At 43.3% G+C, this 17,948-nt stretch overlaps 1 protein-coding gene across 1 annotated transcript; it reads left to right on the top strand.

Annotated features, from left to right (window-relative positions):
• Positions 1 to 1,304: 1,304 nt before the first annotated feature.
• Positions 1,305 to 8,297, top strand: LOC146300844 (uncharacterized). Its single transcript, XM_084706504.1, has 10 exons — positions 1,305 to 2,947; positions 3,191 to 3,562; positions 3,677 to 4,039; positions 4,229 to 4,246; positions 4,397 to 4,460; positions 4,576 to 4,619; positions 4,762 to 4,912; positions 5,230 to 5,343; positions 5,440 to 5,507; positions 5,782 to 8,297. The coding sequence occupies exons 1-10, from the start codon at positions 2,546 to 2,548 to the stop codon at positions 5,803 to 5,805; spliced, it is 1,620 nt and encodes a 539-aa protein (XP_084562630.1). The 5' UTR covers positions 1,305 to 2,545; the 3' UTR covers positions 5,806 to 8,297.
• The last annotated feature ends 9,651 nt before the right edge of the window (positions 8,298 to 17,948 follow it).

Below are 17,948 nucleotides of genomic sequence, written 5' to 3'. Positions count from 1 at the left end.
AAAATATAGGATGGCATTCAGACTGAATGAAATGATTATGGGCCACTCGTCTGTCTAACTACCGAGTTGCAGCATGTTTTGTTTTTTTATGAGTTGCTTTTTAGTGGGATGTTTTGGTTTGAATCCTTTCAAACTTGATCAAAAAATGCTAGGTTTGGGTCAGATGGCTGAGTGGTTAGGGAGTTGGGCTATTAATCAGAAGGTTGTTGGTTTGATTTCTGCCTGTGCCAAATGACGTGTCCTTGGAGAAGGGTCCAAATGCAGTGCTCCCTCCTCAGGCCCCTCTAAACCGGAACTCTCTCCTCAGGCCCCTGAAGCCGGAACTCTCTCCTCAGGCCCCTTTTTTCATGTGTATCCGAGGTATTAGCGCCACCGCTGGTCGGAGGATACTGTAGGCTATTTATATTAATAGGCTAACTTACATTGAACTTCGGTTTTAGCATAAGTCAATAGTGTTTAACAAAGCGGAAATTAGCATTACGGCTAGCGTTAGGTACAGAGTTCTAAATTAACACCCGCCAAATGCGGGCTGAATTTCATTTTCATATTAAAAACTCGCTAGCCAGTTTGGCCGGTGATAGCCTAAATGAGGCATTTCATCAACGATACATAAGGCTATGTTCTCGGCATGGTTATTGTTAATTTATCCCCCTGCAGTAGCCTAAGTTTCCCATGAACACCGTGCCGTAATCCTACGTTATTGGAATATGGAATATATGTTTAGTGCTATTACACATCTTTATGATTGAAGTGGTAATTGATGAAGCAACATTTAACATAAATACAAGGATGGATATTGATTTCAGATTAAGAGAGTAGTGTTGTTTGTATTATCAACGTTAAAAAATGAATTATTTCAGAGCCGGCTCTTGTTGCCGTGGAAACAATAAACAATAACACGAGCCAGCTGTTGCTGCTGCAAATGACCAACGGAAAACATGTGATATTCTATAATGACCACTAGATGACGCTAAACTGCCAAACCTATTTTCTATGCTTGCCAGGGTTAGAACAGTGATCATGTTTGTAATGTTAGCAATACGTAACGCTAGCTGCAATGCTAATTTCCGCTTTGTTAAACATTATTGCCCTATGCTAAAACCGAAGTTCAATGTAAGGTAGCCTATTAATATAAATAGCCTGCAGTATCCTCCGACCAGCGGTGGCGCTAATACCTCGGATACACATGAAAAAAGGGGCCTGAGGAGAGAGTTCCGGCTTCAGGGGCCTGAGGAGAGAGTTCCGGTTTAGAGGGGCCTGAGGAGGGAGCACTGCATTTGGACCCTATTGACCCTATTGTGTCCTTGGGCAAGGCACTTCACCCTACTTGCCTCGGGGAGAATGTCCCTGTACTTACTGTAAGTCGCTCTGGATAAGAGCGTCTGCTAAATGTAAATGTAGGTTTGCAAAAGTTACTGCAATCCATCCTGCCTTCATTTTTTATTTTATTTCAAGATCCTGTAAAGTAAATTCCATGTTTAGCTTTTAAGCACATTATATACATGTGAAATGAGTTCCTGAAAGCATGTGCCAAGCGTTGGTGAATAGCGAATGGGATGTGAGATGAGCGGTTACGTGACACTGACACACTACATTCAGAAAATAAACATTTTTCAAATAGGTTCAAATCAATATTGAAGTCACTCATTGTTGTAAATACAAGTTAGCTTGTTAAAGTCTTTCAAAATTGTAATTGGAGGCTTTGACTCCGTCACTGTTGTTATGGTTACTTATTTCAGATAGTTCTTATTTCAGATAGTACAGGCTCCTGTGTAGCCAGCGGAATAATTTAGAACGGTGAAAATACCGTTTTTCTGCAATGACGCAGTAGGTGTCCGTTATCACCCTATAATGTACACCCCTGCAGCCAATCAGAATCGAGTATTCACCCAGACTATGGTATAATAACACATTATTCTGTGGTGTGGTGAACTTGAAACTCGTTTTTAATTCCACTTTACAGTATCTTTCAGGTTTGCCCAGAGCCATAGAAAATCGCTATAGAAAATGGCTCTGGGTTTGCCAACTTTCTCGACCCCAAATGACGGACACTTTCTTCCCAGTAGCCTATTGTCCGGTGAGGCTGTGATTGAAATACGGGACTGGAGCTGTCGCTGACGGGACAAACAAAATTACCCATAATTGTCACGTCCGGATGTCCCGGACGGGAGACAAAGTGTGTCTCAATAACATCGCCGCATTAGTACCATTTACCAGATTACATAACACAGGATGCGCATATGGTTCAAATTTGTGTACTAAATTCTGATAGGCTACTGTTCAAGAGTTGTGAAACATCTGTGTTTCATTTACGTCCCTTAACATTATATAACAGTGCTACTATTTTTTGCTTTCAATGTTTAAACCTCGCCCGTCATTGATTTTAACGTCAAACACAGTTCTAGAAACGCTCAGTCTGTGAAAAATAGGCCTACGCAAGTTTGTCTTTTTAGCAGCACAGCATATGAATTGCATTGCATAGGGATTACGTTTAAACCTGAGAATTTTCAAATTATTGATACAGTATCACTGCACAGACTCAGTCATGGGCATCTGGGCCTTTTTCGTTTTGGGAACGGGCCTACTCCTGGTCCAAGAGGCAAAAAGCAAACGAGGCAAGGACCGTTGCGAGCGTGTTGCGGTGGATTTTTGTCAAGACGTGAGCTACAAGACCCGTCATCCAACTGGAAAGACACAGTACAACCTTGATCTGCTTCGCCAGATTGTGGACATGGGCTGCTCTGCGGAGACCACAACATTCCTATGCCGTGTTATTGCTCCTGAGTGTGTGTCTTCGAGCAAGCCATCAAAGACATCAACTCCACACCCGTGTCAAGAGCTCTGTAAGAGAGTGAGGCGTGACTGCCAGCCTGTCCTGGAAGGTAAAGGTCTAACCTGGCCAGAAGATCTTAATTGTGAGCAATACCCAGAACGATCATGTTTCAATGTAAGTAAAATAAGAATAATCATCAATCAGAAGAGGCTTTTTTCATGTAGAATTTGGATGTCTGTATTAAATAAAATCCAGGATTATTAACTCAGTACTACACTCCTCACCACATGGTCATTTACATTAGGGTGATTCATTTGTTGGTTGAGACTTTATTACATAGTTGTTGTTATATATTCAAATAATAATATTTTATTCAGTAGATTCAGAAAAAACTGACCTCCTTGTCCTCAATTTCAGAGTCAAGGGTCTGTCCCCACAGCTCCTTCAGAAGCGTGTGAGCCCATCACCGTTCCTGTTTGCAAAAACCTACAATACTCTTACACTAAGAGGCCAAACATACTTGCACAGACCAGCCGGAATTGGCAGGAAAATGCTGCTCTTGAGATGTACCAATATCAGTCACTTGTGACAGTCATGTGTTCTCCAACACTCCAGCTATTCCTTTGCTCTGTCTATACCCCTGTCTGTGTGTCGGGAAGATCACTGCCACCATGTAAGGCTCTCTGTGATGAAGCCAAAGCGGGCTGTGAAAGTCTTATGATCAAGTTTGGCATAAACTGGCCTAGTCAACTGGAGTGTGATTCATTTACAAACGAATCCTGTGAACATGTAAGTGTCCCTGTGCTAAATGCCTACCCAGAATTAACCATGCACAGGCACATTAAGATAGACACGGACATCAATATTAATAATTGTGTTTTTTGTGTGTGTTGTTTTGTATAGCTTGGTGTGGTCAGCATTCCTGCACAACAGGAGCCCTGCGAGCTAATCACAGTTCCAATGTGCCAAAACCTGTCCTACAATCAGACAACCATGCCAAACACTCTTGGACACAAAAGTCAAAGCGAAGTGACTGTTCAGATTGCCGCTTTAGAGCCTTTAGTGAAGAGTGTCTGTTCAGCCGATCTACTCTTCTTCCTATGCTCTGTCCATACCCCTCAGTGTGTGGGAGGTGTAGCACAGCATCCTTGCAGATCTCTCTGTGTGCGTGTCAAATGGCAGTGTCAGAGTCAGTTGGAAAAACTTGGCTTGTCATGGCCGAATCAACTGACTTGTGACTCCTTTCCTGACAATTCATGTATAAGTGTAAGTATCAATCAAGTATCAACATGTATTATCAAAATGTAACTTTGACTGTTTTATAAAGGATTAGGCCTAATATCACTTTATATTGAGACACTGAAGTTGACCAACAAGTAATCATAAACCAAATTCCTTCAAACCATTCCATGCTATCCCCTTAACTTTGAATAATTTCCTTAATTTTGTCCACAGGAAGACAGCAAAACTGAGGTGTGTTTTCTTCATTGTTATCCATATGCATTCACAATACGTACACAGATGCCTCATTACTTATACTTTACATGAGTCACTACACATACCTAGATATGTTGGAAGTAAAAAAATGAAAAAATGAAGTGTAAGTATTGTGTGGTGTAACAGGAATTCACAGCCGAAGAAGTTCTTGCCAAGCTGAATAAGCTTGGCTATTACGTCAGGGATCAAGGTTAGAAAAAAGGAATTTTGCACATACACACTTTTGTTTCTCCATACAAGTACAAACATGCAGACTGTGGTTGACGTGGTGTAAGACTTCCAAGTAACGGTCCTTCTACTTCCAGGAATAAGTCTTCAGACTGCCCGTACATTTTTGGCTTTTATGGATGTATCCTTTACAGCTTTAAAAAATAATTGTGTACATCGTTGCACATTTTGGACTATTGACATATAGAATCTGTATATGAAACAAATAATACTTATGTTTTTACTTGTTCCTCAGTTTTGAATTCTTAACCAATTTTTTGTAGAAAGATAAATCGGGTAAACTGGATTCAGCAGAGTTTTCCGAGCTGAAACTCTATGTGTCAACTATGAAGACGGAATACATAGACTCTTATGAGTTGAAGAATCCTGGTTTTGTCACAAAACTGCAAATGAAAGATGCCCTTACTGTCCATGGTAAGATGTTGTTCCACCCATTGTCATGTTTTAAGGGCAAGCAAGCACTTCATGATAATCTCTAAAGCACAATTCATTGCTAAAGAACTGACATACTTCTTGTTATTATGTTCTCAATTTGAAATACCCATACCATGTATTGCCATAGTAGGCTACTCTTCTGTGTCTCAATGTTACATTACATTTAGCAGACGCTCTTATCCAAAGCGACTTACAGTAAGTACAGGGACATTCTCCCCGAGGCAAATAGGGTGAAGTGCCTTGCTCAAGGACACAACATGAAACAAAAATTCTATGTAACATTCTGTTTCTTTTAGACTTTACCCTGGATGATGAAACCTTCAAGGCATTGTGGGACAGATACACTACAGGTGACGGGATTATATATGACGACTTTATGGCCATTCTGACCAAACTCAAGATTTTAAAAGGTAATTCTGACCGTCATGACTGAATGCTGACTCATTAATGTTGATCATTGTAAATACATTGTTGTGTCTCATCATTTTGGACTGTTTATCTTCTAGACGGCTTCAAATCCAATCTTCTCAGTCTGCCATGTGAGTGTGAGGTTGCTAGCTTCCACTTCAATCGGGTGAGTTGACAAGTTAGCAAAAAGATTGACTTAACATTTTATGATTACACATAATTATAAACATTACATAAACATTAAATATTATTTTTTTTATGAACCTAAAAGAGGACATTTTATTTAATGGTCTTAATGACAAAACACACATCAAGAGTCTTGTGAAACATCCATGCATTCTATTTTACGTTCCATTACAAGTTTGGAGAATATTTCTAATTGTTGCCCTTTTTATTTTGAAAGACAATGAAACTCTTCCATCTCTATTTACTTGTTCCAGTTCATTCAGGTAACGTTGGTGTGAACCAGGCTGGGATGTAAGCTTTGTCCTCAAACATTTCAAGTTTGGATTGAAATGAAAATTATTCTTACGAAATGTGCTGGGTGTTACGTCTTAGGAGGTCTTGTTAAAGGATGAGAGTCAGTGTGACAATTGTGAGTGAAAAGATTCACAATCATTAACATCAAACCAATTATGTCCAAGTTAAAGGCTACTGCCGAAAATGCTGATTGATCATTTTAGATGAGAAACAAAAAACCTTTTCATGGAGCAAGATTAATGTATGCTCCTGTGTACTGGGTGGAGGGCTTTAAGATATCTAATAACAATGAAAACATGACTATTCTATATTAACTGTGATTTCATGTTCTCAAACCTACACATAACATATCAAAACTAACTCCTCATATCAAAACGAACTCCTTCCAATAAAACAAGAACATGTTTGTACTTTTTTGTCATTTGTCTTGTGGAAGTATTTTAGTATCGACATGGTATACACTTTACATTTCTTTGAATTACAAGTTAGCCTTTTGTCCTGCTAGTGTACACTTCAAATTGCTTGTTGCTTTGGAAAGCTTTGTTTCCCCCATCACTAGTGTACAGCATTTCCTAGGCTAGGCGATACATGTATGTATCAGCGATGGGTGGTGGACTCAAAAGCAAGACTTTAACTGTGGTTCACAAAAAGATACAAAAGGTGAGGCTGGGACGATTGACTCTAAAGTACAAACACAAACTAGCAACAAGAGACAGAAACACAAGAGCTATATACACAGGGGCTTGATTGGCAACAGGTGATGTTGATCAGGGCCGTGGCGGTTAATCACACAGGTAGGGTACACTGAAACGAGAGGAGAGATGAGTACATGCACATAAACACCACAATTGACAAAAACAGAACCTCCGTGAACCATGAAACTGCACTGCAAACTCAGTACACTGAACCCCTTAAGACCCTTATATTAATGCATATACAACTACCATGGTTTGAAACAATGCACATTGTTTTGTATTTATCAATGTGATCATTTTTTACATCCTGTTCCTTTTAGTAGTCTCTAAAAGTGCTTTTTTTCATATACTGTATCTACATTTCGAGCACTTTTGTGCCCCATGCATAGATTTAATGCTATCTCTGTAGTTATACATTGTGTGGACTCAAATTTCTCTTGGTTTTCAATCACAATTTTTATTTGCCATGACATCAATAAAATCTCAATTTCAGAAATGTGCTGTGATGTCACTGTTCATCTCCATAGAAACTACTCAAACAATCTTTCATAAAGACCATACAGTGTCCCTTACAGGGACATTAAAGTGTTGTGGTGGAAATTATGGCAATACTGTGGGACAACTACATTTTGTATATAAAACAGTAATAGTTGTCTGACCTTAAACCACAATTATATTTTGATAATTTTTCTGATTATTTATTGAGTCTCATACCAAAAAAAGATAAACCAGTTTTGACACTTAATTTTCATTATTGAAGATCAGAAGTTTGGGTATGGGACAAGCACAAAACAGTAATATTTGCATCTATAACAAGGTCTAAAAAGATGAAAAAATCATCGTAGACTACCAGTAAAAAGTCCTTTAGTACTTAATTTGTAAAATTAACTATGAAAGTGTGAATTTTCAAAAATGTAATGTTTTTCATGAAATATGATCAAACAACATGAAAGTGCTTGTAGTCTAGAATTGCCCATATGCAGTAAACAGTGTAATGTTGGAATTAACCAGAAGAGGGAGTTAGAGATCCAAGTTTAGGAGAGATTGTCCCAAAGACTAGTGGGAGGATAATGTCCCAGTGATGTCCAGCTTGCCCCCCCCCCCCCCTCCCCCAAAGGCCACAAAAAAACATACAAATTAAAGAATACAATGAATCTAACTGCCAATAAAAATATAATGCAAACGTTAAAACTGAATTGAAAGAATAAATTGTTGAATTATGTTAAACAAGGTATTTTGCCTATTAATGCCTGCAATGCACTGAAATATATAACGGTAATGTCTAATGTAACTAGCGCCCTAACAGTATAAGTGGCCCTAGCCTGGACCCCCCAGTTGAATTGGTCTAGAACTAGAAAACAACAGTGTTGTTTTGTGTTTTAGTACTAATGTGTTCCTATGCATGTTAAACCATTATATGAAAGACTGTTGTAAATGTTTGCAGATATTCTGTCATACATCAAACATCATGTGATAAAAAAAAAGAAAAATTCTGCTCCTGGTTGTATGTTGTAATTTTAAGGAATTTCAATTTGAATGTGAAAAGGTCATTTGAGTTGGCCAAATTCATAGTTGGTCACAAGCCTGTCTTGAATACTGTGCGCCTACATTCATGTATGATCAACTTAGTCAGTAGACACTTCAAGATCCACAGAACATCAGACCAGATTAAACAGGATTCAATTTCCTGTGGCTTTGTTTTTAACATTGTTCATGTGTTTGTAATGTGTTCATTGGTGTACGGTTTGGCCCATGTTTCAGACGTCAGTGTAATAAAGTGGTATTTGTGGAGTCGTATCTGAAGTTGACCCTGACTCGTCAGTCTCACCAAACAGAGCCATCGTAAATGTCCAGGCACAACCCGCTACATATTAACCACCTCTGTTGTGCATTAGGGTGTGCATGGAACAATTCTTGCTGATCATGAAATGCTCTTTAAGTCTATTTATTGATTAGTAAATGTTATCCAGATATTGAACAGGGTGTGTAATGTGTAATTCTTGCTTTTGTGTTTTGTTAGTGGAACACTAAACTAGGTGGGTGTGTCGTTGCGGTTTGTCACCCACTGGCAGAACCATAACGGTTGTTTGTTTTTGCTTGTGTGAGACTTGCTTCACTCTAATGGGGTGTCGATAAGGCACGAGGGGGACAGAGTCTGTCCTGATCGCCACTGGCGTGAAACACTCTGACCCTCTAGGTGAGGTCAACAGGTCACCGTTAGGCTAGTACCCACAATTCCCTGCAAAATGAAACAACCATTGTTGGTTGTCAGAGTTGGTGTTGGTGATATATATATTTTTCTACTTTATCTGTATTAAGAAATGTATAGAAATAAAATCTGTTGCGGGATTTCGATAGAATGTAGATTTGTGATTTGTTCCTGTGAAAGTTCAGGGGTCATGGAATTGGCTAGGCTGCAGTTGCTAGGTAGATCATCTTTCTGATAAGGTTTAACAAGCTGAGAGTTGTTTAATAGATTTAATTAGTAGAATTACACTCTGCTCTTGAGTTTTTTTGTAGTCCCTGGTCTCCTGGACAACTGCATACAACTGTGCAAGTATGTTTGTTTGGATGTGTGTGTGTTTGCATGTGACTGAGCGTGTGTCACTGTGTGTATTTGTACGTGTGTGTGAGTGTGTGTAAACAGTTACCCATTAACAAGCCAGGTCATCTTGGATTACTGTGCCTTCCTTTATTTGAAGTAAACCTTCTCATTTTAATGACTCCCTCCTTCCCTCTCTCTCTCAGAGGATCTGTAAGACATGTGATTAGAGACAGGGTCTGTTTGTCTAGTTTTCCCAGTGAAAGATGGACACCGCCAAGCACAGATAGGCGCCAGGTGAATATTTACTTCTCACCTTATCAGGCACAGAGTTTTTTTTCGTCCACACTGGACCCTTCGCTCTCCCTTTTTCCCCTCTCATTCTCTTTTGCAGTTAACGAGAAAGGTGCTTTACAGACCCACAGTTAAGTGTCTAATAAACAGGCGCCTGAACATGTCTGTAAAAGCGTCACATGTATGCTGAAGGCTCACTGCTACTCGTACTTGTACATTACATTTGTTTTCAAATTAACTCTACTTTTATTAAGCTGGTGCTGTTTGCATTTGTGGGAGTGGGCTTGTGTGTGTGCCCGTGTTCTGCAAGATGTGTTGGACAGAAACAATTGAATCCCAAACTTTTTAAGACAAGTTTGTTTTTGTAACTTGGTGAGCAGGCATTAACACACACAAACACACACACACGTCTTCATCCTCCTTGACATTTTTCCTGTGTCTCATTATTGGCGCGACCCTACTCTGATCTCCTGACAGGTCAGAGATCACCGGGCATGCTCTGTTTGTCTCTTCATCTTCCACCATTGCTCAATCATGACCCCCCGTTCCTCTTCCCCCACACCCTTCCCGCGGCTGAAATCCGTCGTTCAATCTCTTTCTCTTTCAATCTGTTCTCCGCGGCCCCTCCCCCCATCCACCGCCCCTTGCCCCTCGCTCTGTCATCACTGAGATTTCAGTCTCCCCCTTCTGACCTCCTGAAACCTTTTGCCCCCCCAACCCTTGTCCTCCTTCTCCCCGCTCTGACCCTCCCCCTCCTCCCTCCTCCCTCTCCCAACTCTCCTCTTCCTTCCCTCCTTTTCCTCTTCCCTTCCTACCCTTCCCTCCCTCCCTCCTCCCTTCCCTCCCTCCTCCCCTCCCTGTCCCCTCTCTCCCCTCTCAGTCCCCTCTCTTCCCTCCCTCCTCCCCTCCCTGTCCCCTCTCTCCCCTCCCTCCCTCTCTTCCCTCCCTCCTCCTCCCCTCTCTCCCCTCCTCCCCTCCCCTCTCCTCCCTCCTCCCCTCTCTTCCCTCCCTCCTCCCTGTCCCCCGTCAGGGATCCGTCATCACACCTCTCTGTCAACTCATCCATTCATCAGAAGACTCCAAACAACGACAATACCATTCCTCCGCCAATCACCTCTCCTGGCTCTGGGTTTACTCTGCTGTCATGCTCCATTTGCGCCAATCACCTTTCCAGGACTGTCACTCTGCAGCTTGGTGTCCACCTATCATGTCTCTGGTTGGCAATTACATTAGTTGTGCATTAATCACTCCTTGTTAGAACCTTTGATGGCAATACACAGCCAGCAACATACAGAACACTCACAGTATAGCGTAAGATAGCACATTGGTTGGTATTTCGTGGTAAAAGTCCCATTGAGTACATTTTACATGAAAGCCTTGTATATGGTACGAGAGATACCATACATCATTTTATTTGTGTACATGTCAGAGAAAGAGAGAGAGAGATACAGTGCCTGTGTACATGTAAAAAGCTAGGACAGCGAGACTGTAAGTTAGATTGTGTGTGTGAGTCCCAGTCCAGCTCCAGCATGTCTTCCCCGTATAACGACAGACAGAGCGTCTGGGAAGAGGGAGCAGAGAGAGAGAGAGACCAGTGATAAATTGACCTCATCAAACTGTCTCCCGGAGACAGAAACAAGACACGCACGACTCATTACGAAAGACAGGAAAGAATAGGAGGAGGAGTAGAAATGAAGGGCAGGATGTGAAACGTCCAACGTTTCCCAACATACTTCAGACAATCAAACCGTGCTTTAGTGTCTGGTGTGCGTGCGCCATTGGAATACACCAGTGTTGCTATTTTCTTGGAAATGGTGACATCTCTGTTATTATGCAAGTGGGTCACGGTATTTACAAGGTAAGAATGATGCGTTTGCTGGGCAGTGGAATGCAGCCTCTGCCGGTGTTACCGGCAGCGCTCCGCCACATCACTCAGAGCTCAACGGTGGAACATCACAAGACAGTCTGTTTCACATTCAGATTCCTTCAAATAGACGACATAGCAACTCATAGCAACATTGAGCCCTTTGCATCACTCATCCCTCCCCCTCTTCCCAATTCCGCTGCTTAATGCCAACTCGGAGGGTCACACTGCGGGTGAGTGTGTGTGTGTGTGTGTGTGTGTGTGTGGGGGGGTGGTCAATAGAGGGGTATCGAAGGGACACTAACCTCCCCTGAGGGTGATGGGTCAAGGGCTGCAGACTGATGGTCGCTGTTATCTGCAATTTTCCCCACCCCCAAATCCTAAAACATCCCCTTTCCTGGCTCGCCACCACCCAACACACCTTACGTGGGGTACGACCCCTTAAATGTGCTTGTGCCTCACCGTGTGGGGTGGGGTGTGGGGAGGGTGGGGGTATTGGGGATGGTTTTGGGGGGGTCCTAATGGATGACCTCTGCACCCAGAAATTGGATATGGTCATAGGAAGTTGAGAGGTGAGGTGAGGTGAATAGGGAAGATGGAGGTTAGAGGGAGAGAGGGAGAGAGAGAGAGGCACAAGTCTCTCTGTTTGAATCAACATTTGCTCACTTGTACATTATGCTCAAGGGCACACTGTGAATGATGAGTGCCCAATGGTGGTGTGTTGATCAATGTTTCATCTATGTATGTGCAACTGAGTGTTTAACACTGAGCAGAAAGTGTCACCTGTCCCCAATCACAGCAAAACTCCTCCAACCAACACCCACACACAAATCTTGGGTCCCGCCTCAAATATGGTCATAGGACTACCAACCTCTCCGATTGGCTAAAACTCTGAGGGCCTCAGTCTGCATGACCTTTGGGCAGAGGTTTAATCTCCCTGGCAGGGTCAAGGCTGGGTCGCCACGGCAACGAAATGACTTCCTACTAATAAAGGTTTGATGTATGGCCCAAGTGATAAGTCCCTCTGCTGACCACTAGGTAACCCCTCTACTGGTTCCGGAGTCTAATGTCTATCCTAAGAGGAGGCCAGAGCCTAAATCTGTCTGAATGCTCAGCCAATGAGCTAGAGGGAGACACACACACACACACACACACAGAAAGAAGATTACGCATATACTCTGATTCATGGAATGGTATTGTACAGAGATTCACTTGCCGTCACAAAACCAACACATTCAGAGCAAAACGATCAGGGTTTACGTCCCACACTTAATGGAGAGCCAAGTACTCAGGGTTAAGTGTTGCCCAGTCTCTGTCTTTCTATGACACACACACTCCCAAGTACACACGACACATATATATGCACGCACGTCACCAGGTATTAGGCACACATAAACACACTCAGGTTTACACACGGCTCTGTTATGTTGTCAGCCGTGGCGATTAAGTTTGATCTGCTTTGTCTTTGGCTTGTCCCACATGGTGCAAGAGAAAGAGACTGGTACAGTACAGACGCATGGAATCCGGACTGTTAACCTTGCAATTTACCCTAATTCTATATATCGGGGAAAGATGTAGAAGAGAGACAGAAAGAGACAGAGACAGGGAGGGAAAGAGAAAGACGCAAAAGATTTGAGTACAATTTATATTTTGTTGGCTGATTAATGTCCAGTAGGTGGCGACACACTGTCATGCATTCAACCCGGGGCCAACAAAAATAATGTTGGCAGCACAGCAAGACCGTCGCTGACAGTAACAAGCTAACAGTGTCCGTGCCTGACCAGGTTTCTGCGCCACATCATTTTACCTGTGTTTAGATTCTGATGAAATACAGGACATGACTATTGTGGCTAAGCACACACGCATATATACACAGCATAGGGGAGAGAAAACAGGCAACATCCTCCTCCATCCGGCAACAATGGACACGGTGCTACAATACAGTAAAAAGGGGTGGGAACCACAAGGAGGACAGGTGCCCTGAGCAGCTGCATCAGGAGGAGGAAGAGCAATAGAATGAAGACCAGAGCGAGAAAGAGAGAGAGAGAGAATGAGAGAGAGAGATAATGAGAGAGAGATAATGAGAGAGATAGAGAGAGAGAGAGAGAGAGAGAGAGAGAGAGAGAGAGAGAGAATGAGAGAGAGAGAGAGAGAGATAATGAGAGAGAGAGATAATGAGAGAGATAGAGAGAGAGAGAGAGAGAGAGAATGAGAGGAAAATGGAGATGAAGAGAGAGATAGAGAGAGAACGGGAAGGAGAGCGAGGGTAGAATGGAAGGGAGATGGAGAGGGAGAAAGAGAGAAAGAGAGGGGTGGGATGGAGGGATGGAGGAAGAGAAAAAGAGAGGAGAATGAAGGGAGGCCAGGAAGAGGAAAAGGGAGACGGAGAAAGGGCATCTGTTTCCCTTCTGCGACCCAGCTGGACGGAGAACAAACAAGGTGGAGAAGGGGACCAGCACCAGGCCACCAGGGAGAAGAGAGGAACCTGTCACTCGAACTTCCTGGGAAAAAAAGAATACTACTTCCTGTTTCTTCCTACCTCTCTCTCTCTCTCTCTCTCTCTTGCTTGCTCTATTTGGGACGTGGAAAATCACAAGCGGTGGATTTGTCACAGTGGTCACAGCAGTGTGTGTCACACCTGTCCTATTACTGTAGCAAATTCACCACCAGTTTGTGTGAGTGATCACTCACAGTGTGTGTGTGTGTGTGTTTCAATCATGTGTGTCCCTGAATATGCAGTGTGTCTGGTTGGGGCGCGCGTGCCTCTGTGGCAAGGTTGTACGGTGCAGACCGCGTGTGAAACGGCTCAAGAAGTAGCAGCCACCCAAAGAAGGAAGACACCGAAACAACAAAGGGCAAGGACGACGGCAAGACGGAGGGGAAAAGATAGAGGGGGGATGGATGAAGGAGAGGCCTGAAGGGACAGAACAGGAGAGAAGCAAGTGCAAAGTGATGAGAGGAAGTAAACAAGGCAAAGCGAGTGAGTTGGGAGGGGAACAAGGGAGGAGGGGAGAGGAGGATTTCCTGACGTGTTTGCTTCTCTTACACACTTGTCTTCCTGGCTGCATTTAGACTTCCTCCTTTCTATTCTCAGACAGTTCACTCATTGCTCCCCCCCCCCCCCCCCCCCCCCCCCCCCCGCTTCATAGTCAGATATGATTACCCATACAGTGTCTGTGTGTGTGTGTGTGTGGGGGGGGGGGGGGGTGCATGCAGCAAAGAAGGGATGCGTGAATGTGCACATGTTTTCTGATTAATTGTTCGAGCCACCATCCGAGATACGTTTGACAAAAGACGTTGAAGTGTGAGTGTGTTACTGTGACGTTGTGTGTGTGTGTGTGTGTCGAAGGTGGGGGGGGGGGGTGGAGAGAAAGAAAGGATACAGGAAGAATGACAGCACATGTGTCAAAAAACAATACCCACATCACAGGTGCCATAAAACAGGAACACACACACGCGCACACGCACACTGTTGTCCCCGATTTTGGTGGGAAAATGGAAGAGAGCACAGAACGGAACACAGGTGCACAAGGCCCTGAGAAACAGCTACTGCCTCTCACTCACAGGCCACCTATGCACAATCATAGGATGTTCAACACAGCGCTCTCTCTTTCACAAACAGACACACTTGTGCGAACGCACACCAATACAAAAGATGTATGATGTTGAGAAAACTTTCCAAATCATGAATGTGTGTGTGTGTTCACTTGTCCCAGAGCCAGGATTTTTAAACCCTCTCTTCCTGTTTATCACAATGACCCTCGGGGCCTCCACACTTCTTGCAACACTGAACCGTCTCCCTCCTTCACTCTCTCTCTCTCTTTCCATCTTTTTCTCTCTCTCTCTCTCTCTCTCTCTCTCTCTCTCTCTCTCTCTCTCTCTCTCTATCTTTCTCTCTCTCTCTCTCTCTCTCTCTCTCTCTCTCTCTCTCTCACTCACATGAATAAATGACATACAATATAGCTGTCGAGGTAAACAAATCAGTTATGAATCCTGACAAGTTAATGTGTGATCAAGTAAATGGACAGCTGCTTCTTCCTCCTGCTGGACAGGAGAAAGCACATGGCTGGAAGTTGAGTTGAAAGCAGAAGTTTGTGAGTTTGCAGACTTAGTTCCTTGATGATGCTCACATTTTCCTGGCCTGGCTTCTGCTTAGATTGGACGAGGGGAGGAGGGGAGGAGGGTTGGGTTGTGTCTATGTGTATGTGTACGTGTGTCTTTTTGTTGAGAAAAGACACAATCTACATTTTTGATGTTATTTTCATAAAACATTTTATGCCAAGCAAATGCAATCAAATGTTGAATTTCACTCAAGTGTAGAATTAGAGGGCCTATTTGACAAGTTGTTCAGTGTCACTTAATCAGTGGTAATAACGTTAGAATGAAAGCAAAGGTTTTAAGGCCATCGAGACTAACTCCAACCTCATCCAGTCATTTCTAACAGTGACAGAGAGAGAGAGAAAAGCACGCCATGTTGCGGTGTTGAGGCCTTGCACGGTCACTGACTTTTATATGAGTGGCCAACCAAACACTTCCCCTGGGTTTGCATTCCCTCTTAGACACCAACGAGAGGGAAAGCAGATGGGCCAGAACAGATGTTCAAGTTAACAATGGCTCCTCAACAGTTTTGTCAGACACTCAAACGGCGTGAAAAAAAGAAATAATAATCATGTCAGTGAAGGAGAAAATAATCGCCTCGCCATGTCTGGAACGTTCCAGTTCGTCCCAAAATGTCTGTGGCTTTGAAAACTGAAAGCTGAACCAGACCAGGAGGCCGACCCTTGCTTTGTTCTCCCACACAAACATTCACACAGAAAGTAGCTTTTTTCACCCGTTTCTGTCAACGAGTTCTTGGTCTGACCAGCTGTATGTGCAGAAGATTGATTCTTGCTGATACCGAATCAGAGTTCCGACCCCAAACCCTCAATTGACCATCAATGGGCTGCAAAAACACAAAACTGACCCCAAACCAGTGACCTTCTCAAACTCCAACTTACAATGAAGGGATTCGGTTCAAATGTCATGAGGCACGGGGCTTAGCTCGCAACTCTTGCTCCACATTGACTGAAATGGACTTGTCAGTCGTCAGTAGTCACGGAGACAGTAATTACTGTTCTGGATGTTTGTGTGTCGGCAGGATTCTCCAGCGACAAAACAAAAAACCACAACAGACACTTCTCCCCTGTTTGCCTGCTCTTCTGATGTTATTTATAGACCTGTTTATTAGACAGACCCAAAGCCAGTGTGTGTGTGTGTGTGTGTTTGTGTGTGTGTGTGCATGCCTGTGTGTTAAATAAACGTGTGTGTTATAGTAAAACCAACAAGGCAGAGAGACAGCTTCGTTTTGATGAAGCATCAAATCGGAAGTTATATGGCTTAAGGGTACAATAACACGTTTGACAGGAAGGTTGACTAGACTGTGGACCTGCCCGGAACTTTTCAATACTTGTCTGAACGTAAACGAAAGACAAATCAGATGATTCAGAAGAATAGGATGAATGCCCAGGACTGAACATGAGGAGATTTTTTTTTCTCCAAAAATCTGCAACAGTAAATGAAAGAGTTTCCACACACATGCACATTGACTCCATTAGAGCTAATACTTTATTGATCCTTGCACAGAGTTTTCACCCACCCACACAGGATGACTCAAAAGGTTTGATTGTTGAGCATGCCTGGATGTAGAAGATACCTGTGGTTGGGTCACGACATCTCTGTTTGGGAAACACTGACCTGCTGTAACACTGTAATTACTGTCATCAGTTGTGTGTCATCTGTGTGTGTGTGTGTATCCTTCTGCAGTTGACATCTGATTCTGATAGTCCAACGTTGGAGAAGTCTTTCTCGGTTCTTGCAACACTATCTATACCTGGTAGCAATGGACTGAGGCAAGAACCACAGGGCAGGGCCTCAAAGTCTGGGGCTTGAGTTGTGGTCCCTGATAGGAGAAGGGACTTAGGTCTGGGGCTAGGAGTGGCCTGTGGTGGGTGAGTGTCCAGGGTGTGGTGAAAGGGTTAGCTTTGAACCTTGAACCAGGTGAGCTGAATTCAATGTTGTCGAAATGTCAAAATAGCTTTTGGAGTACCTTACTATATGTGGTTGTGTGTTGTCCATCTAGGCTAGGGTACCCTCATTCAAGCATCTAACTCTGCACAAGCAAGTGGATGCATGTGTGTACGAGTGTGGATGTGTCTATGTTTGTGTGGACGAGTGTGGATGTGTCTATGTTTGTGTGGGTGTGTGAGTAACGTGTGTATGAGCCCATGCATGTTGGCGTATTTCTGCCTCGTAGTTTTATTTTGGCCGCTCAAGGCTGTGGTGAAAGATCCAGGTGCCTTCATTCAAAATGTCGCTTTCATTCGGAAAAATAGAGGGGGAGAAACAACAGGAAGGATGTCCAGCGCTCACGGAGGAAGAATGGACGCATTGTGTCGGTGGGCCGTAACCCTCAGCGCTCGCCGTTCTCACACTTTTCATCCAGAGCTGTTTTGTCACGTCACGAGAAAACGATACAGTCGCCGGTCAAGACAGTCGTTTGTTGCCCTGGGTCAAAATCCTTTTCCGCACTTAAAACAAATATCAAACAAACACTTCCTGTTCACTGTTTCACATTACTGGGTGGAATTTGGTAAAGGGACTCATATGCGCCGCTCCCTCCGCTTGGAACAATTTCCATATCAGTTTCACATTGGTGTTTTTAAATTGTTGATGAAGGATTTTGAGATTGACTCT

The sequence above is a fragment of the Hypomesus nipponensis genome, chromosome 2 (genome assembly GCF_054491055.1).
Source record: "Hypomesus nipponensis isolate SF chromosome 2, ASM5449105v1, whole genome shotgun sequence".
NCBI lineage: Eukaryota > Metazoa > Chordata > Actinopteri > Osmeriformes > Osmeridae > Hypomesus > Hypomesus nipponensis.
This window is presented reverse-complemented; position numbering and strand designations above follow the sequence as displayed.

What these genes read in the sequence shown, in the direction of transcription:
- LOC146300844 (XM_084706504.1), top strand. Translation starts at nt 2,546, where the DNA reads ATGGGCATCTGGGCCTTTTTCGTTTTGGGAACGGGCCTACTCCTGGTC. An exon ending in CATTTTTGGCTTTTATGGAT is followed by an intron (nt 4,620 to 4,761) that starts GTATCCTTTACA and finishes AATTTTTTGTAG; the next exon opens with AAAGATAAATCGGGTAAACT. An exon ending in CTAGCTTCCACTTCAATCGG is followed by an intron (nt 5,508 to 5,781) that starts GTGAGTTGACAA and finishes TACTTGTTCCAG; the next exon opens with TTCATTCAGGTAACGTTGGT.